The 22704-nt window shown below is 43.1% G+C and overlaps 1 protein-coding gene across 2 annotated transcripts in view; it reads right to left on the bottom strand.

Annotated features, from left to right (window-relative positions):
• Positions 1-22704, bottom strand: part of LOC139371399 (Rho guanine nucleotide exchange factor (GEF) 3) — a 93234-nt gene that overhangs the window by 60948 nt on the left and 9582 nt on the right. Inside the window, exons 1-2 of one of the 2 annotated variants that reach the window (XM_071111790.1) lie at positions 353-623; positions 58-298 (exon numbers count right to left, since the gene is read on the bottom strand). In XM_071111790.1, the coding sequence (XP_070967891.1) occupies positions 58-90 (33 nt within the window). In that variant the 5' untranslated portion in view covers positions 91-298; positions 353-623. Of the gene's footprint in view, positions 1-57; positions 299-352; positions 624-14627; positions 14695-22704 lie in introns of those variants that run through there. The other variant, XM_071111788.1, reaches the window with a different exon arrangement.

Here is a 22704-nt window from a genome sequence, read left to right as displayed (position 1 = left end):
TAGGACTCTCACTATAACTATCTTCCAGAGCAGGGTTAGACCTCTCCTCTTACTCACCTTCTGATGCACAAACAGACAACACCCCATCATCAGGGACCCCTGAGCCGGTTTGCTCCCCAGAGTCACGTTAACGGTTTCCTTTCCCACTGAGGGCCACTGCTAGCCCAGATCCAGCCTGTTCTTCAGATAGCCCAGATCCAGCCTGTTCTTCAGATAGCCCAGATCCAGCCTGTTCTTCAGATAGCCCAGGTCACACAGACTCAGATCTAGTCTGTTCCTCTGCTAGCCCAGATCCAGCCTGTTCTTCAGATAGCCCAGATCCAGCCTGTTCTTCAGATAGCCCAGATCCAGCCTGTTCTTCAGATAGCCCAGGTCACACAGACTCAGATCTAGTCTGTTCCTCTGCTAGCCCAGGAAACAAGGGTCTCACATCCAGCTTGCTTTTCACACACAGGGTCCACAGAGGTGTGTATGTGCCTGTGTCTGTTTGAGTGTGTGATAGAGAGAGAGCCCCATGCATGAGCGACAGCCAGACGAGGCCGAGTCGCGCTGCTTCACAACAGGATGTAGCGAGAGGAGTAACTGAGCTGATGCTATATCGAGCCTGACGAGTCACAAAGGCCGACAGACCACACAGTTTTTTTCTTCTTCTCGTCCGAAAAGTTAGTGCACCGCCCACCCTCGTGCCCTGCTACCTCAGACAAGCAGACCATGCAGTCTCTGGCCACAGATAAAGAGAGCAACATTAGGGATGCAGTGCTATTGCCCTCTCCTCATGACCATTAGGTTCTGTGGCCCACTTCTCACACCCATTACTGAGGTCAATAAAGAACTGGCAGTACTATATGCCTTAAAAGCTTTATTTCCACTGAAAAAAATCCATGCTGTTGGAAATGTGTGACAGTGTGAAATACTTTTATAGCCTGCAAACCAATGTTTACCATCACATTCAATGTGATCATCTTACTCCATATCAAATCCAATGTATTTCCCCTATGGGAATCAATAAATGTTTTTTTTTCAATCACTCGTCATTCCAGCCCTGGTGACACAGATAACCTGATAACAACATTGCCCATATTTGGGAAAGAAACAACTGTGCAGTGGATGGTAAAGTATTTAGTTAACTGCCTACAGTACAGTAGGTGTATGACAGGATGTTGTTCACCTAACAGAGTGTTGCTTGTGAGAACAGGAAGCTAACAGGAAACTAACAGGAATTTAAGACGCTACTGTGAGTCACAACTTCCTGGAAGCATTTCCTGTATTTCCTGGTGGCGGTGGGGGGGACGACGACGACACCATAACAGATAGCTAAGACTGAAGTCCTCAAGATGACAGTGGTTGAGACTATACCTTTATCTTTAATAAAGAAAGTATGCCCGAAAAACATGCCCTGTGTAACAATGTATTACTTAAGTACGTGTGGATTACATAAACCATCTTGAGACAAGATAAAACAACAACATGTATAGCTGATTTATAGCCTGCAGTTTGGAGCAGCAAAGAGTGACTTTCAAAATACCTGCTTGCTGCAGCAAGACACATTGAGGGTGACACCACGCAGCAAGTACAGTAGTAATCATCTGACAATAACTCACGTTATAAAATACATGTCTGAAATGTGCCCCTGAAGGTGCAGTTTCATCCACTTTGAAGTGTTTTACGAACTGCAGTACAAGTTCTATTTGAATAACCCCGACTGTAATTAGCATTAAGGATGTCGCCGCATTGACCTACTGTTACTTTACGCTTCAATCCAAAATGTTTTATTTAATTCATTTGTTTCGTGTTTCATAAGTTGAAAACGTTCGTGTTGATCGATATTCTGCTTTCATTCGAATTATATTTATATATTTTAAATGCTTCAATCCAATTCCTGTCTGAAAACCTCACTCAAGGTGTTTGCTGATCAATATGAGATTTTGTAGATTTTTGAGCTAATATTATAGCCGACAAAGTGTATAGGCTAGACCACGACATTAGATAACCTCACTGGAAGCAACATGTTATCACGTTGTCCTAGTCTTGTGGTCCGAGATTACAATAATACTTTCGAGATTTGCCGCAAGTTACTCTAAAGGTTAGGAGAAGGACAAACAACAGGGCCACACAGTTCAACTGTAGTTAACACGCCGCACACACGCACGCACGCACGCACGCACGCACACACGCACACACACACACACACACACACACACACACACACACACACACGCACACGCACGCGCACAATTATCCAGGTGCAGGGTGCAAAAGATTTGGTAAAGTGCCAGGTAGAGCCTGACTCTGGACTAGTGGCTGCCAACTCCAGACTGAACACGTCGCCCAGGTGGAATTCCACATGGGGAAAGAAATCCTCAGAGAAAAAAAGATAACTGCACCCAGTTAACTCCGGTTGAAACATTGCAATGAAGTACAGTACCAGTCAAAGGATTGGACACACCTACTCATTCAGGGGTCTTTATTTGCGCTATATTCTGCATTGTAGAATAATAGTGAAGACATCAAAACTTTGAAATAACATTTATGGAATCATGTAGTAACCAAAAAAGTGTTAAACAAATCAAAATATATTTTAGATTTGAGATTCTTCAAAGTAGTGTCATGACGTTGGCCTATTTGGGTATAAAAGATCGGTGAAGAATCCAGCTACGAACTGGTCCGTTTGTCACAACTTGGGAAGCTCATGGGAGATGGTGTGGCCACATTACAATAACGCTGTTTATATAATAGCCTCAGATATGAGGTTTACATCTAATTGTTGTATAAGATGAATGAGTGTGTATGATGAGAACAAACAGTATTGTTTGTAAAAGTGTGTAATATGATTTTGGACTGAAGCAAAACTCAAAAAGGGGATTGGTGTTAACTAAATCAGAGGACCACCCCTGAGCCCAGTTAGGGTCAAGCGTCCTGGGACAGCCCTTTTCTGCCTTTCGAATCAAACCCCCACTCGGGTTTTCGATCGGCAGACCGAGCTTACTTCAATTATGAGATGGCTAAAGGTTGCAGACCATGTTTTTCTAAAAAAAAACACTACAAAGGTTGTAGAATCTTTTTAACCATACCACGTGGTTAAACTCTTAGACTATCGATACCGACAGAATAAGAACAAGTCTTTGATATTAATTACTATTCTGCAGCTAGGAATTCGGTATCATTGAACGCGAAGAACGACAACCGCCGAAACATCCATTCTATAACGAAACTAATGAATGTCACTCTGAACTATCCACTATAACCACAACAGAGAGAGAGAGGGAGAGAGACGGACAATTCTGCAAAATAAATGAACTGTTCACCAGCGATCAAGACGACACACTGAGCGTAAATATATATATATTGATTGCAATTGTTCCCGAATGAGTGAGTGTTCATGTGCAAAGGATTAGCATTTCAATTGTTATAATTATCAACTCTGTAGTGACTTCTTAGTCGACCCCCACTTCCCCTTTTGTCTAACAAGCCGCCATGCCGGTTCAGCCCACTAGGGTACATTCTCATTTCATGTAAGCACATTTACCTTGTTTGTTTGTTTATGCATTTCTGTGAATTACTTAGTTAGTAATAAATCAATTATTTAAGACAATTGATGTATGGATGACTCATAGTGAAGACTGGGTTCGTGCAGATAACCAACAATTTACGACGTTTGGAATGAGACTAACGTGAGGTAAAGTAAATCATAAGACTATGGATCAGATATGAAAATATTTGAAAAGTTATTTTAGGAAATTATAACTTTGTAATCTGAATATTTTTCCTTGGTGCCCCGACTTCCTAGTAATTACGGTTACATGATTAATCAGTCTAATCGAGTATTACTTAATTACAGAGAATCTTTGATAAAAAACTATCAGTCTTCAGTTAATGATAGTAAAGACACGACAGTAGCCACCCTTTGTCTTGATGACAGCTTTGCACACTCTTGGCACTCTCTCAACCAGCTTCACCTGGAATGCGTTTCCAATAGTCTTGAAGGATGTCCCATATATGATGGCTGCTTTTCCTTCACTCTGTGGTCCAACTCATCCCAAACCATCTCAATTGGGTTGAGCTCGAGTGATTGTGTGATTGTACTTTGAAGAATCTCAAATATAAAATATATTTTGATTTGTTTAACACTTTTTTGGTTACTACATGATTCCATGTGTTATTTCATAGTTTTGATATCCTCACTATTATTCTACAATGTAGAAATGAGTAAAAACAAGGAAAAACCCTTGAATGAGTAGGTATGTCCAAACTTTTGACTGTTTATGGTAGCATTCAATAATCTTTATTACACTCGTAGGAACAGGGCAAACCAATGTGTCAGACGAACAAAGTTCCGATAACACTAAAATGAGAGGAAAAATGTAAAAAAAATTACAAACTCAGCTATTTATGGGGAAATGGTGCAACCTTTAACCAGAACAGTCTTCTTTAGTACTCAGTGTCAGTTTAAATGGTGGAGGAGAGAGTTGGTGAGAACAGTAGTGAACATAAATGGCACCCTATTCTCTAGTGCACTATGTAGGGAATAGGGGTGCCATTTGGGATCTCAGTCGTAGCCTCTAAACCTGATCTCCAGGTTGAAGGAACAGAACGTTCATAGCCTGGAGATAAATACATATGATGAATACATCTTGAAACGTGATACAGTGTTGGGTTGGGACAAATAAGATAGCAACACTTCATAATGATTTATTGTAACTCCTTATATTATGAATAATCATGAATAGTCATTTGTATTTAGTCTATGAACTATGCACTATGAATACATTTGGATGGAAATGTGTTATGTGGCTAACAAATCGGAAAACAAGTCAGAGTGAGTTGATGAGTGGAAAAGGGCATAATCTTCCCTCCAGCTCTCCCTGCTATGAAATAACAGACAGACAGACAGAAAGAGGGAGGTAGGAGACAGGGAGGTAGGGAGGACTACTCCCATGTTCTGTGCTGTTCTGTACCAGGAGCCAGGAAAGACTGAAATAAAACATACCCTGTCAGCCAGTCTCTATGGAGGTACATAGTCAACCACTTACACAGCTGTCTGCATCCCACCCTGTGTCTTCAAGTCAGAATACTTACTGTATACCATGATGATGTACCTCCTTCAGATCACCAGACATTGTAGGGGCTAATGGTACTGTGAGAGTGAACAGGACATTTAATTATCAAAAAGTACACCAATGGGGGCTATACGCCGAAAGAAGTTAGTTTATAAAGAAAACAAATAATGTCAATTAACTGTCCTCCAAAGCCTCCCCCTCCCCCACAAATGTTCACCGTCAAAGTGAAAGATTTTAATAGCTTAAAATTGCTAATACAGTTTTTTTCCTATCGCTTAGGTGCAATTCACACAAGTATGTGTTACACTTTCCAACGCTTAGTACAAAACTCCCAACAAGTATGTGTTACATTTCCCAACTCTTAGTACAAAACTCCCAACAAGTATGTGTTACACCAGGGGTGTCAAAGTCAAATGGACGGAGGGCCAAATAAAAAAATCAGCTACAAGACGAGGGCCGGACTGTTCGAATGTTCATTGAAAATTTTTTAAATGACGCATATAGTCTAGTGAACCTAATTGAACCTACTGAAAACCTAACAAATATATTACAATATGATCAGATAAATAAAGCAATATTTTCTTATGGCTCTGTCAGTAATCTTTAATTTTCAACAGACACAAAAGACAAATTTCCTTTATATAAATATCCCCATAACATGAACATTAAATGAAAGAAACCGGTATTCAAGGCACCATCAGTAGACTATATTTTCTATTTTAGCAAAAGTGGGCTAAATTTACTTCAAAGAAAAAACAATAATAGCAATTTTCTATCATCCACTCAACTGAAATATTTTTAAAATATAATTGGATTGAAATACAAAAAAATAAAGTGCAAAAATCTATTAATCAAAAACAACACTTTGTTTAAGGAGAAGTAACATGCAGTGAAAACAAATATTAAATTTTAACTTTTAAACTTGAACTGAGTAAAAACTCTAAATATGTGATTGCACAGTAATGTTCACTTGTTTGAGGTTGAGGGTGATACTTGGTGGTGTCCCATCTTTTCCACAAGTTCATCAATGTTCAGGGTAAGGCTCTGAGCTGAAGAAATCCTCAGAATTGAGTGGAGGTGTTCAGCAGTAAGTCGACTTCTGTGTGATGTTTTGTTCAGGTTCATCAAAGAAAACAGTTGTTCACACAGGTATGTGCTGCCAAACATAGACAACGTTTGAGCAGCCTGGATGCGCAGCTGGGGCATTGTGCCGGGGACGAAACGGGCAAACTCCGCAGCACCCACTGCCGCATATTTTTCCCTCAGTGCATCATTGCATTGGAGGTCAATCAACTCCATTTGGAGGTTTGGTGGTGAGCTTTCCACGTCAACAGCAAATGGGTTACCGAGCAGTTCCAACCTGCTTTTTTGTGCTTCAAAGTCAGCAAATCGGCGTCGAAAGTCAGTGGTAAGCATACCTATTTTATCAGCCAACTGTGTGCTCGGGAACGCACTGGTAGAGAGCTTCTCTTTCATGGTCTGGCAGCTGGGAAAGTGGCTCAAATTTTCTTTCCGCATCTGCGTCTCCCACAGAGTCAGTTTGGTTTTAAATGCCTTCACTGTACTGTACATATCAGAGATGACACGATCCCGACCCTGCAGCTGCAAGTTTATTGCATTCAGATGACTCGTAATGTCACACAGAAAAGCCATTTCACACAGAAACATTTCGTCTCGGAGTTGTGTTGTGTCTTTCCCTTTGCTGTCCAAGAATAGACAAATCTCCTCACGAAGCTCGAAACATCTTTGAAGCACCTTTCCCTGGCTTAGCCATCGCACCTCTGTGTGATAAGGCAAATCACCATGCTCCGTTTCTAACTCCGTCAGAAATGCCTTGAACTGGCGGTGATTCAAACCTTTGGCTCTGATAAAGTTAACTGTGCGCGTGATGATGCTCATTACATGCTCCATTTTCAAGGCTTTACCGCACAACGCTTCCTGGTGTATGATACAATGATAAGCTGTCAGCTCACCTGTCGCGTTTTCCTCTTGCATCTTTTCCCGTATCTTCGCCACCAGTCCGCTCCTGTGTCCACACATCGCAGGTGCTCCGTCGGTTGTCAAACCCACGAGTTTTTCCCAAGGCAGCTCCATCTCATTTACACATCTTGACACCTCTTCATACAAATCATGCCCCGTAGTTGTGCCATGCATAGGACGTAAAGCCAAAAACTCCTCTGTCACGCTTAGGCTGGAGTCCACTCCGCGGATGAAAATTGACAACTGGGCAATGTCAGAAATGTCGGTGCTCTCATCCACAGCCAAGGAATATGCAATAAAATCTTTTCCCTTTTTCACAAGCTGCTCTTTTAGATTGATGGACAACTGGTCTACTCTCTCGGCAATGGTGTTTCTGCTCAGACTCACATTTAAAAAGAGTTGCCTTTTTTCTGGGCAAACTTCGTCACAAACTTTAATCATGCAGTTTTTGATGAAATCCCCCTCCGTAAATGGCCGGGCTGATTTAGCGATCTCTTCTGCCAAAATAAAACTGGCCTTGACAGCAGCCTGGCCTTGTGATTTGGCTTTTTTGAACAGAGCCTGTCGAGATTTGAGGCCTCGTTTTAATTCCTCTGCCTTTTGTAGCCTTTGTTCCATGTCCATATTCTTGTTTTTGTCCGCGTGTTTCGTTTCATAATGTCGTCTCAGATTATACTCTTTCAGTACCGCCACACTTTCTCCACACAGAAGACACACAGGTTTTCCAGCTACCTTCGTGAACATATACTCCGACTCCCACCTTGTTTGAAACCCCCGGTTCTCAGTATCCACCTTCCGTTTTGCCATTTTTGATGGGTATCTGAAAGTTAATTTTACTGTGATGCTGACGACTGCTGTGCCAATAAATATTGAAATGAAGCAGCCTACTGCTCGGTGCGTCACCTTTGCATTGTGGGAAATGTAGTATTGGTGCGTGTAAAAGATCTGCGGGCTGCCGGCTTGCTGCGGGCCGGTTCTAATAATAAATCAAGATCATCCCAGGGGCCGTAAAAAACCTTCTTGCGGGCCGGATGTGGCCCGCGGGCCTTGACTCTGACATATGTGTGTTACACTTTCCAACTCTTAGTACAAAACTCCCAACAAGTATGTGTTACATTTCCCAACTCTTAGTACAAAACTCCCAACAAGTATGTGTTACATTTCCCAACTCTTAGTACAAAACTCCCAACAAGTATGTGTTACACTTTCCAACTCTTAGTACAAAACTCCCAACAAGTATGTGTTACATTTCCCAACTCTTAGTACAAAACTCCCAACAGATCGTCAAAAAGGCAGCTGTTTCAAAACTCAAAGCACCTTTTCTAATGACTAAGTACAACATGTGTGTCATCCATTCTCTTTTTCACCAAACTCACCGTTTCACATTGCAATACGTGTTCATATAAAGTCATTGCTTTTCACATTGTAATGCTCACATTATTTTTGTCATGATTTTCTTCTCGTTTGTTAAATACATTTTACTATTACTTAATCCGACTGCTCTTAATTGATAATCACTTAACCATTTGGTAAACCTCTGGATTTTAAACTGGTTTTGTCTACTACAGATTTTGAGAACTGCATAATGAAAATGTATGTTTGTAAATGATATACATATAAAGTATGATATGATACTGTAATGTACTACTAGGACTATTGTGATTTGTTTTTGTATCTGATATTGACAAGATCAGAATGTAATGCATCCGCTATACAGTAAACATGTATCAAACATGAAGTTGCTCTGGTCTTTCTGATGGGAGGGAGGGGGGGGGGGGGGGGGGGTCACACTGCTTCACTAGAGTTGCATTGGCCAATACAGTATCGTAATAGCATAATATATGCCTTTTACGTCCACATACAGTATTTTTGTATATTACCCCAGTGAGAATAGAACCCACCACTCTGGTGTTGCTAGTTCCATGCTCTTAATAACTTAGCCACACAGGACAACTACAATACATAATTACAATACATGATAACAATACAGGCAGAAGGTACAGGATCGCCATCCCCATGAGCGTACTACTCTCCTTCAGGCCATGAATGAGGCATGCAATGACATCAATCCAGACCAAAGTCAGGCTTGGATTCTCCATGCCAAAAGGTTTTTCACTAAGGGGACATGAAAACTGAGGACCTTCACTGCCATGTTGATGAGACCCAATGGCCAAATTCTCAAGCCAGGCTCGATGCTAACTAGCGCCTGCTGAACATTGTGTTTCTTTCATTCATTTCATTAGATTCATTTGATTACAATATGTTGTAAATATATCTAAACAGTACATGTACTTTTTTTGCATCAATAATTAGAAAGATGTCTTCAATGATCACACCTTTGATCACAAATGGGATAAACATTAACATGTTTGATGGATTGTGCAAGTGTATTGCCTAATTTGAAAACAATACAACGTTCTGTAATTTGCAGTATTTGAGCATACATTGAAAGGGCAATTTTGAAACACGTATCTAGCATTTTTTGCTATTGGATTAACTGGTTGCTTAAACAACTACATTGAGAAGATATCATTATGTTGTGTTTTGGTGATCAATGTTCTCATGGTATTTCACAGCACATGTATATTTAGGATAAAGTGTTGTGTGGTGAAAGATGTCTCCAAACAAAATGAATGCACAATAAAATACACGTTACAAGTGTTACCAGTTTGGACTTTTGTACTAAGAGTTTAAAATAGCATCAAAAAATGTATTCTATGTGGATGGCCAGCCTGGTCTCATAGACTACAGGTAACATAGTAAACGTAAATCCGAGAAACTCAAAACATCTAAATCAAAGTAAGTAGTGGATAATTATTACAAAGGAGGTTTTGAGAGTCTGTAGTGAGAGTCACTGGCATCATGAAGAACCAGACCAGACCAGACAGAGAAGCTCATTCCTCCACTATGATTCAGCTTATTTAAACAGCTATATAGCTAACTACTGCTGGCAGAAGGAAAGCAGCTGTTCCTGTTACAGTGTTTAGATAGGATACCTTATCGTAATCTCTCGTCAGGACTTTTGCTTGAGATAGATACAGCATCGCTCAGAGTAGTGGCTAATGCTTTTGTATTCAATTCACACTCAACTTGGCTGTGACCCCGCAGCCAGCCTCGAGCGAGGAAAAACACAACGACAAATTGGTCAGCTTGGTGTGTGTGTGTGTGTGTGTGTGGGGGGGGGTTTTCTTGTGTGTGTGCTGAAGACAAAAGGTTTTGATGGGGAGATGTTGACGTTGTGCTGTCCGTTAGGAGCTGACGGAAACAACCTCTGCAGCAGGTCCAGGTTCATGCACACACACACACACACACACACACACACACACACACACACACACACACACACACACACACACACACACACACACACACACACACACACACACACACACACACACACACACACACACACACACACACACACACACACACACACACACACACACACACACACACACACACACACACACGTCCAGACCCAGGGGTGGCCTGCCCTGTTGAAATTACACAATGACAAGCAAAAGGGAGACCAAGCCCTTTTCAGTTCAGTTGATAAAGTGGTTAGTGATTCACGCTGGAGAAGGTTAGTGATTCACGCTGGAGAAGGTTAGTGATTCACGCTGGAGAAGGTCAGTGATTCACGCTGGAGAAGGTTAGTGATTCACGCTGGAGAAGGTTAGTGATTCACGCTGGAGAAGGTTAGTGATTCACGCTGGAGAAGGTTAGTGATTCACGCTGGAGAAGGTTAGTGATTCACGCTGGAGAAGGTCAGTGATTCACGCTGGAGAAGGTTAGTGATTCACGCTGGAGAAGGTTAGTGATTCACGCTGGAGAAGGTTAGTGATTCACGCTGGAGAAGGTTAGTGATTCACGCTGGAGAAGGTTAGTGATTCACGCTGGAGAAGGTTAGTGATTCACGCTGGAGAAGGTTAGTGATTCACGCTGGAGAAGGTTAGTGATTCATTTTATCTCTATTTCTGCTTTTTGTGACTCCTCTCTTAGGCTGGAAAAATGGCTGTGTTTTTCTGTGACTAGGTGCAGACCTAACATAATCGCATGGTATGCTTTCGTCGTAAAGCCTTTTTGAAATCGGACCCTGTGGTGGGATTAACAACAAGTTTATCTTTAAAATGGTGTAAAATACTTCTATGTTCGAGGAATTTTAATTATCAGATTTCTGTTGTTTTGAATTTGGCGCCCTGCACTTTCACTGGCTGTTGTCATATCGATCCCGTTAGCGGGATCTAAGCCATAATCAACATGATCATTACACAGGTGCACCTTGTGCTTGGGACAATAAAAGGCCACTCTATAACATGCAGTTTTGTCACACAACACAATGCCACAGACGTCTGAAGTTTTCAGGGAACGTGCAATTGGCATGCTGACAGCAGGAATATCCACCAGAGCTGAGAATGTAATGTTCATTTCTCTACCATAAGCCGCCTACATTGTCTTTTTAGAGAATTTGGCAGTATGCCCAATTCCCTCACAATCACAGATCACGTGTAACCATGCCAGCCCAGGACCTCCACATCTGGCTTCTTCACCTGCGGGATCATCTGAGACCAGCCACCCGGACAGCTGATGAAACTGTGGGTTTGCACAACTGAAGAATTTCTGCACAAACTGTCAGAAAAACGTCTTAGGGATGCCCATCTGCGTGCTCATCGTTCACACCAGGGTCTTGACCTGACTGCAGTTTGGCGTCGTCACCAACTTCAATGGGTTACTGCTCACCTTCGATGACCACTGACACGCTGGAGAAGTGTACTCTTCGTGGATGAATCCCGGTTTCAACTGTACCTGGCAGATGTCCCCCATGGTGGCGGTGGTGTTATGGTATGGGCAGGGATAAGCTACGGACAACGAACAGAATTGCATTTTATCAATGGCAATTTGAATGCACAGATATACCGTGACGAGATCCTGAGGCCCATTGCCGTGCCATTCATCTGCCGCCATCACCTCATGTTTCAGCATGATAATGCACGGCCCCATGTTGCAAGGATCTGTACACATTTCCTGGAAGTTAAAAATAGCCCAGTTATTCCATGGCCTGCATACTCACCAGACATGTCACCCATTGAGCATGTTTGAGATGCTCTGGATCGATGTGTACAACAGCTTATTCCAGTTCCTGCCAATATCCAGCAACATCACAGAGCTATTGAAGAGGAGTGGGACAACATTCCACAGGCCACAATCAACAGCCTGATCAACTCTATGCGAAGGAGATGAGGCAAAGGGAGGTCACACCAGATACTGACTGGTTTTCTGATCCACGCCCCTACCTTTTTTTTATGGTATCTGTGACCAACAGATGCATATCTCTATTCCCAGTCATGTGAAATCCATGTTAAAAAATATCAACTCTCGGCCACTGTTGACCATGTAAATTGACTGATTTCCTTATATGAACTGTGACTCAGTAAAATCTTTGAAATTGTTGCATGTTGCATTCATATTTTTGTTAAATGTCACTAGCTAGTGGTTTCCTATATTAATACATTTAATTCTTTAGAAACAAACAGCACGTTTCGACAGAAGAAAAAGCCAGAAGCAGTTGTTTTGGAACATTCTCCAGAGTGCAGAAGATAGATTGGCTGCTCTAAATGGTCTGGCTGTGTGTGTCTAAAGCATTGTATTTGGGCAAACTCCTTTTTTGGAAACCTGTTGGTGTTCTGCCTCCTCCACCATACACGCTCCCATTCCCAGACAAACCAACCTTCTATCCTTACAAGACGCTGTGCTTTCCTGGCACAATCACTGACAATACGGTTTCAATCTGATTACCATCAAGCATCCACTCACTGCCAATGTAAACCAGTCACTGTTGTGACAGTTTTAGTCACACAAACACAACCAAAAAACGTCAAGCAATCAAAAGGAAATACAGCCAAAGTAGTGTGCTGGTCTGTGCTTGGAAGACATTCTAAAGGACCCCAGAATGTTATAGGTCCACTTGACACCAGCAGGGTTGTTCTTTTCATGTTACATGAATGATATATTAAGAAACACGTAGGAAGTCAGTAATTACTGAGGAAAATAAGTAATAAAGTGTGTTTGATATCTATATCTGGAGTTGCCGTGGCTCCAGCTGAAATCTCTGGAATATATGCAACTTTAAAGTCTCGAAGTGCAACACAACATTCAGACGCTTCAGACCCAAATAAAGGCATTTGCCAAAATGTGTTGGTTTTACAATAAAATACTGTATTTCAAACAAACGTTCATCTTCAACAACATTCTGATGCAGCAGAGTAGACTGACAGTGTTGTGATCTACCCTAAGAAAGGAAGTCAGGCCAGGGCTCTGTTTTCCTCTCCAGCGACTGAATCAGTCCAGGATTCCGGTGCTCATCTCTGGGTGTGAGATGCCAGCGAAGTGCCAGCCCCTGGCCTTGTTTGTGTTGGCTGTTCCAACCACCAGACTCACTGTCTGCTCGCCCAACCGACCCTGTCAGAGCGCTAGCGTCAGAGCAATGTGCAGGAGGGGGAACTGAGCTGAGGCCAAAAGTCATGGACAGGATAGGCAACACAGAACAGGATCTGTTTACATTGATTGACAGGAGTCCTCCAGCTACAAGAACCTTAAATAGACAGGCTGTCTGACCTGAGCTAACTAATCTACAGCCACAGCGTGAACATGGTAAAGGCTGAAGTCACATCCAAAGAGTCTAAAATTGTAATATTCCAAATATATTCCAAATATATAAGGCTTTGGATACATTCCAACTAGAAGGCTCTGGTCCTGTCTACCATATCTTACCATGTAATAACTGCTCTGATATCGGGACATTGTGTTCTGAAACTTTACGTTCATTTTGTCAAACGTCTTTGTTTTCTCCTTGCCTCACAAGGTACCTACCTACCTGTAGCTGCAACAAATTCAAGACACTCAAAAACCAAACAGCTAGTTGTTCATTCCTCTGCCATCCAGTGGCAAGTTTGCTATGAAATACAATCAGCCATCAAACTCATCAAACATGAATGAAATCCAGTACGTTCAAGCAAACTGGATTGTTAAGTGAGACCATAGTGAAAGTAAAATGTGTAACATGCTCTCTGGCTGTGTCCAAAACAGCACCCTATTCCCCACGTAGGGCACTACTTTTGCCGAGAGCCCCTATGGGCAGGCCCAGCCAGTCTTTCAGCCTAGCTCCAGACAAACATAGAGGGGAGAGACTAACAGGACATCCTGGGTAAAGATCTGCATGTGAAAATGCCATTTTCCTTCATTGAAAATAAATACATAAAAAATGTTTTTTCATTTCCCGGAGTAGGGATCAGAGATCCATTGTACTCAGAATGATTGTAATCAATACAGAGGAGTATGAATATGGCAGTGTTAACACACACACACACACACACACACGCGCACACACACACACACAGACACGCACACACACACACACACACGCACACACGCACACAGACACACACACACACACACACACGCACACACGCACGCACGCGCACACACGCACACACGCACACGCACAGACCAAACACAGACCAAACACAGACCAAACACACAGCCCTATTCGGATGCTGACTAACAATAGATATAACATTGTAAACAACTTACCCCTCTGAACATCCAGCTGTCAGGTGAGGGAAGCAGAGAGAAGCAGCTCTTTTTTTGCAGCGTCGGCCTGAAGGAAGAGGGGAGAGGAGGAGATGGAGAGGAGGAGAGGAGGGGATGGGAGGAGAGGAGAGGAGAGGAGGAGAGGAGGAGAGGAAGAGAGGGAGAGGAAGAGAGGGAGAGGAAGAGAGGAGAGGAGAGGAGAGGAGAGGAGAGGAGAGGAGAGGAGAGACAAGCAGTGTAAATGTCTGTCCATTAACCCACAGATAGGTTAAAAAAAAGACACTAAAGAAGCTCCAGCCCAGCCTCTAATCACATCCAGTCAGGCCCTCAGAGACCAGACAGATGACATCACCACACAGTTAATATTAATGGAGATGAACCTGGTAGTGGTGGTGTGGCCCTTTGAACTTCCGGAAACAGCTGATGGACCCTAAACACACGCACACACGCAAGCATGAATACACACGCACACACACTCACGCATGCACAGACACAAATTCACAGACAGACAGCCGACTGACACCCAGATCCATAAACACAATCACTCTAAAGCCTTTATGGCCTTAATGGCTAATGGAGAGGGGAGAAGTGGTGTTGTCTGGAGAGTCTGAAGATGGGCACGGTTCACTGGTGATTCAGGACACTTCAAAGCCTGACGATGGTGGTGGTCAGAGCCATGTATCTACATGGATCTGGTGATGGTGTGTTTAAAGTGCACTAAAGAGTTCAGAGCTGCGAAGCCATGTTTGAGTCACAGGCGGTAGGAATGACTGAGAGACAGCGTGGCTTAGTTTAGACGGGCTACAGGTGCTACAGGGTTACAGCAGGCCTTGATGACTGGGGAGGAAGTTTAAAGTAGGCTATGTGGATAGCCAGCCTGGTCTCATAGACTAGACGTAACATAGTGGACACTCAATCATGGACATTCTTACTGACAGTATTTGTGGCTGCTTTGTGCGATGTATTGTTGTCTCTACCTTCTTGCCCTTTGTGTTGTTGTAAATGAGAACTTGTTCTCAACTGGCCTATCTGGTTAAATAAAGCTGAAATAAAAATAAATAAATAAATAAAAGTTGTCTGTGCCCAATAATGTTTGTACCATGTTTTGTGCTGCTACCATGTTGTGTTACTGCCATGCTGTGTTGTCATGTGCTGCTGCTATGTCTCTCTTTATGTAGTGTTGTCTCTCTCTTGTTGTGATGTGTGTTTTGTCCTATATTATAAAATGAAATAATAATTTAGCAAATCAAATTTTATTAGTCACATGCACCAAATACAACAGGTGTAGTAGACCTTACAGTGAAATGCTTACTTACAAACCCTTAACCAACAATGCAGTTTAAAAAAAATAAAAATAAAAAATATGAATAAGAAATAAAAAATAACAAGTAATTAAAGAGCAACAGGAAAATAACAATAGTGAGACTATATACGGGGGGTACCGGTACAGAGTCAATGTTGTTGGGCACCGGTTAGTTGAGGTAATTGAGGCAATATGTACATGTTGGTAGAGTTATTAAAGTGACCATGCATGGATGATAACAACAGAGAGTAGCAGCGGTGCAAAAGGGGGGAGGGGCAATGCAAATAGTCAGAGAGTCATTTGATTAGATATTCAGGAGTCTTATGGCTTTGGGGTAGAAGCTGTTTAGAAGCCTCTTGGACCTAGACTTGGCGCTCCGGTACGGTTTTAGGGCCTTCCTCTGACACCGCCTGGTATAGAGGTCCTGGATGGCAGGAAGCTTTGCCACAGTAATGTACTGGGCCGTACGCACTACCCTCTGTAGTGCCTTGCAGTCGGAGGCTGAGCAGTTGCCATACCAGGCAGCGATGCAACCAGTCAGGATGCTCTTGATGGTGCAGCTGTAGAACCTTATGTGGATCTGAGGACCCATACCAAATGTTTTTAGTCTCCTGAGGGGGAATAAGTTTTGTCGTGCCCTTTTTACGACTGTCTTGGTGTGTTTGGACCATGTTAGTTTGTTGGTGATGTAGACGCCAAGGAACTTGAAGCTCTCAACCTACACCACTACAGCCCCGTCGATGAAAATGGGGGCGTGCTCAATCCTCTTTTTCTTGTAGTCCACAATCATCTCCTTTGTATTGGTCACGTTGAGGCAGAGGTTGTTGTCTTGGCACCTCACGGACAGGTCTCTCTCCCATAGGCTGTCTCGTCGTTGTCAGTGATCAGGTCTACCACTGTTGTGCCATTGGCAAACTTAATGATGGTGTTGGAGTCGTGCCTGGCCGTGCAGTCATGAGTGAACAGGGAGTACAGGAGGGGACTGAGCACGCACCCCTGAGGGGCCCCTGTGTTGAGGATCAGCGTTGCGGATGTGTTGCTACCTACCCTTACCCCCTGGGGCGGCCCGTCAGGAAGTCCAGGATCCAGTTGCAGAGCGAGGTGTTTAGTCCCAGGATCCTTAGCTTAATGATGAGCTTTGAGGGCACTATGCTGTTGAACGCTGAGCTGTAGTCAATGAATAGCATTCTCACATAGTTGTTCCTTTTGTCCAGGTGGGAAAGGGCAGTGTGGAATGCAATAGAGATTGCATCATCTGTGTATCTGTTAGGGCGGTATGCAAATTGGAGTGGGTTTCTGGGATAATGGTGTTGATGTGAGCCATGACCAGCCTTTCAAAGCACTTCATGGGCTACAGAAGTGAGTGCTATGGGTCAGTAGTCATTTAGGCAGGTTACCTTAGTGTTCTTGGGCACAGGGACTATGGTGGTCTGCTTAAAACATGTTGATATTACAGACACGGACAGGGAGAGGTTGAAAATGTCAGTGCCAGTTGGTAAGCGCATGCTCGCAGTACACATCCTGGTAATCTGTCTGGCCCTGCGGCCTTGTGAATGATGATCTGTTTAAAGGTCTTACTCACATCGCCTGCGGAGAGCGTGATCACACAGTCTTCCTGAACAGCTGGTGCTCTCATGCATGTTTCAGTGTTATTTGCCTCGAAGCGAGGATAGAAGTAGTTTAGCTCGTCTGGTAGGCTTGTGTCACTGGGCAGCTCTCGGCTGTGCTTCCCTTTGTAGTCTGTAATGGTTTGCAAGCCCTGCCACATCCAACGAGTGTCAGAGCCGGTGTAGTACGATTCGATCTTAGTCCTGTATTGACGCTTCGCCTGTTTGATGGTTCATCGGCGGGAATAGCGCGATTTCTTATAAGCTTCCGGGTTAGAGTCCTGCTCCTTGAAAGCGGCAGCTCTAGCCTTTTGCCTGTAATCCATGGCTTCTGGTTGGGGTATGTACGTACGGTCATTGTGGGGACAAAGTCGTCAATGCACTTATTGATGAAGTCAATGACTGATGTGGTGTATTTCTCAATGCCATCAGAGGAATCCCAGAACATATTCCAGTCTGTGCTAGCAAAACAGTCCTGTAGCTTAGCATCTGCTTCATCTGACCACTTCTTTTATTAAACATGTCACTGGTGCTTCCTGCTTTCATTTGTGCTTGTAAGCAGGAATCAGGAGGATAGAATTATGGTCAGATTTGCCAAATGGAGGGAGAGGGAGAGTTTTGTATGTGTCTCTGTGTGTGGAGTGAAGGTGGTCCTGAGTTTGTTTCCCTCTGGTTGCACATTTAACATGCTGATAGAAATTTGGTAAGACCGATTTAAGTTTCCCTGCATTAAAGTCCCCGGCCATTAGGAGCGCCGCCTCTGGGGTAGTGTTTCCTGTTTGCCTATGGCGGAATACACCTAATTTAGTGCGGTCCTAGTGCCAGCATCAGTCTGTGGTGGTATGTAGACAGCTATGAAAAATACAGATACAAACTCTCTAGGTAGATAGTGTGGTCCACAGCTTTTTATGAGAGCGAGCAAAACCTCGAGACTTCCTTAGATATCGTGCACCAGCTGTTCTTTACAAAAAGATACAGTCCGCCGCCCCTTGTTTTACCAGACGCCGCTGTTCTATCCTGCCGATGCAGCGTATAACCAACCAGCTGTATGTTGATAATGTCGTCATCCAGCCACGACTCCGTGAAGCATATGACATTTTTGAATGTCGCGTTGGTAGTTTAATCTCCCGCGTAAATTATTGTTTTTATTTTCCAAAGACTGCACGCTTGCTAGTAGAATGGAAGGCAATGGCCGTTGATTCAAACGCCAACGTCAACAGTGAAGAGGCGACTCTGGGATGCTGGCCTACCAGGTAGAGTTGCAAAGGAAAATCGATATCTCAGACTGGCAAATAAAATGAAAAAATTAAGATGGGCAAAAGAACACAGACACTAGACAGAGTAACTCTACCTATAAGGCCAGCATCCTGGAGTCGTCTCTTCACTGTTGACGTTGAGACTGGTGTTTTGCGGGTACTATTAGCTAGCTAAAAATTCACAACATATTTATGTTTTTCAAATTTCGTATCATTTTGTACGTTTTGCAAATTGATCATTTAGAATATGAATTGTAATTCTTTCTGTTACAGTCTCTCTTTTCTAAACATGAAAACCAAGATACAAACCCCTGTGAAGAGATGTTCCCACAGCCAACTAAACATGATCAGATGTGTTCCAACCCACATGAAAAAATACTACAGTTTACTATAGAATTTTGTAGTAAACTGTAGTATACTGTATAATACTATATTACACACTTTAGTATACCTCGATCATGTGTAGTAGTTACTACATAATTGTTAAATACACTGTAGAATACTATAGTAAATACTACAGTAAACATATCATACAAAATGGATGATGGACATCTACAAATTAATACATACCAAACGAAGCGTGACATTTCTTACTAAATGGAGTGTGAAAGATTTACGTACAGAATAATACAAAATGCTCTGAGACCAGGTTGGGATATCCTAAAGAGCTGACTTAATTCAAACCTCTAGTAGTTTCTTGTGACATAAATGTTCACTGGCCAGCGCACATGAGATTTGGTTCTGGGTGCAGAGATAAGTCCAGACGTGGCCAATCAGTAGCTAAGGTCTCAATTTCGGATCAGGAAGGGTTGAATCAATGGTAGAAAGTCTGTCAGTCTGTCAGTAGCCACTGTGTTACTAGCACACTAACAACTGTGGGTCTTAGATCCTCTGAAAGGTGAGGTCAGAGTTAGATAAATGTCTTCAGGCCCGAGTCTGTCAACAAGCTGAAGACACGTCAGTAGAGAAGACTGTCCTCCGTCTGTGAACACCAAGCATGCTCCACATACTGTACCAACATCTCTTTCTCAAAATGTTTCCCTCAGCCTGTAGTTCTGATCTGTAGCTATTGACAGTCACCCTGCCATCCTCCTCAATAAACTCATCTGAGAACCAGGCTCAACCATTCATTACTGCACACCTTAGAGAAATATAGGTTAGGAAACTCAGGAAGAACATGAACCCACTGTTTGACAGTAATAATCTTCCACTCAGTATCGCTGATTAGATTTGTGCTTGTGTTTTCCTAAGGTTAACTTAATTATAAGATAAATATACAATCTAAATGTGATGTCAGTGCATATTAATGTGATGTAAATGTAACAGTATATTATCCTAAATAATTTTTCTAACTCCCTGGATGAAGGATTGGTGCTGGGAGATTCTTTGCACGGTTTTCATGATGTCTCTGTTTCTCATCACACAGAGCAGTACATCAAATCAAATCACATTTTATAGGTCACATACACTTGGTTAGCAGATGTTATTGCGAGAGTAGCGAAATGCTTGTAAGAAATAATACAGAAAAAAAATACTGCAGTTTCCTAAGGACTAGAAGCGAGGCGGACATCTCTGTTGGCACCATCTTTAAGGGCGCTGACTCCCTGTGTAGGTACAGCTGAGAATGGTCGATGCAACTTTACATACATTGAGAATAATAAAGAATGCAATCAGTGAAGATGAGTTATCCTATTTATTCAGGTAGTTTATAGATAGAGATACACTACATGACCAAAAGTATGTCGAACATTCCAAAATCATCGGCAGTAATACAGAGTTGGTCCCCCCCTTTGCTGCTATAACAGCCGTCACTCTTCTGGGAAGTCTTTCCACTAGATGTTGGAACATTGCTGCGGGAACTTGCTTCCATCATGCCACAAGAGCATTAGTGAGGTCAGGCACTGATGTTGGGCGATTAGGCCTAGCGTTCCAATTCATCCCAATGGTGTTCGATGGGGTTGAGGTCAGGGCTCTGTGCAGGCCAGTCAAATTCTTTCACACAGATCTCGCCAAACTATTTTTGTATGCACCTCGCTTTGTGCACGGGGCATTGTCATGCTGAAACAGGAAGGGGCCTTCCCCAAACTGTTGCCACAAAGTTGGAAGCACAGAATAATCTAGAACATCATTGTATGCTGTAGCTTTAAGATATCCCTTCACTGGAACTAAGGGGCATTGTGCAAACCATGAGAAAATGTCAGGTCTTGCCATAGATTTTCAAGCAGATTTAAGTCAAAACTGTAACTCTGCCACTAAGAAAGATTCACTGTCTTCTTGGTAAAAAAACTCTAGTGTAGATTTTGCCTTATGTTTTAGGTTATTGTCCTGCTGAAAGGTGAATTCATCTCCCAGTGTGGTGGAAAGCAGACTGAACCAGGGCTATATCTGTTTTTAGTTCTACATTGCTTGAAAGGGGCATGCTTATTTAAGATGGTAAGGAAAGCACTATTGAAGAACACCAAACAGTACGAACTCTGACAATAGATGGGGGGCAATCAATGCACATATGGTGTCCATGGCACAGCTGAGAGCTGAAGGGGGTCTATAGCAAGCGGCAACAGTGAGAGATTTATTTCTGGAGAGATGGATTTTTAAAAGTAGAAGCTCAAACTGTTTGGGCATAGACCTGCATAGCATGACAGAACTCTGCAGGCTATCTCTACAGTAGATTGCAACTCTGCCCCCTTTAGCAGTTACATCTTGACGGAAAATGTTGTAGTTGGGGATGGAAATTCCAGGATTTTTGGTGGCCTTCCTAAGCCAGGATTCAGACACGGCTAGGACATCAGTGTGCTAAAGCAGTGAACCAAGCAAACGTAGGGAGAAGGCTTCTGATGTTAACATGCATGAAAACAATACAAGGCATCTGAGCTTGGAGTCATTGTCCTCCTGATGTGCTGGTATACTGCAATAGACCCCTCTCAGTCCCCTAGAATACGGCTGAGCTAGCAACTGAGCAGGAAATAACCATAAATGGCCTGGGGTCTAATGAGCCCACTGCACACTCAACAGACTCTGTCTGTGACTCACTATTCTCTCATAGGAAAGTTCTAGAATTATGCTTCCATGCACCCAACTGTACTCCCATAGTCCCCTTCCATGCGCCCTACTGCACTCCCATAGTCCCCTTCCATGCACCCTACTGTACTCCCCTTCCATGCACCCTACTGTACTCCCATAATCCTCTTGCATGCACCCTACCATACTCTCCTAGTCCTCTTCCATGCACCCTACTGTACTCCCCTAATCCTCTTGCATGCACCCTACCGTACTCTCCTAGTCCTCTTCCATGCACCCTACTGTACTCCCCTAGTCCTCTTTCATGCACCCTACTGTACTCCCCTAGTCCTCTTTCATGCACCCTACTGTACTCCCCTAGTCCTCTTTCATGCACCCTACTGTACTCCCCTAGTCCTCTTTCATGCACCCTACCGTACTCCCATAGTCCTCTTTCATGCACCCTACCATACTCCCCTAGTCCTCTTTCATGCACCCTACTGTACTCCCCTAGTCCTCTTTCATGCACCCTGCTGTACTCCCCTAGTTATCTTTCATGCACCCTACTGTACTCCCCTAGTCCTCTTTCATGCACCCTACTGTGCTCTCCTAGTCCTCTTTCATGCACCCTACTGTACTCCTCTAGTCCTCTTTCATGCACCCTACTGTACTCTCCTAGTCCTCTTCCATGCACCCTACTGTACTCCCCTAGTCCTCTTTCATGCACCCTACTGTACTCCCCTAGTCCTCTTTCATGCACCCTACTGTACTGCTCTAGTCCTCTTTCATGCACCCTACTGTACTCCCCTAGTCCTCTTTCATGCACCCTACTGTACTCCCATATTCCCCTTCCATGCACCTTACTGTACACCCCTTTCATGCACCTTACTGTACTCCCATAGGCCCCTTCCATA

The sequence above is a fragment of the Oncorhynchus clarkii genome, chromosome 17 (assembly GCF_045791955.1).
Source record: "Oncorhynchus clarkii lewisi isolate Uvic-CL-2024 chromosome 17, UVic_Ocla_1.0, whole genome shotgun sequence".
Classification (NCBI taxonomy): Eukaryota; Metazoa; Chordata; class Actinopteri; order Salmoniformes; family Salmonidae; genus Oncorhynchus; species Oncorhynchus clarkii.
The sequence above is the reverse complement of the archived record's forward strand: the minus strand, read 5'-3'. Positions and strand labels throughout refer to the sequence as shown.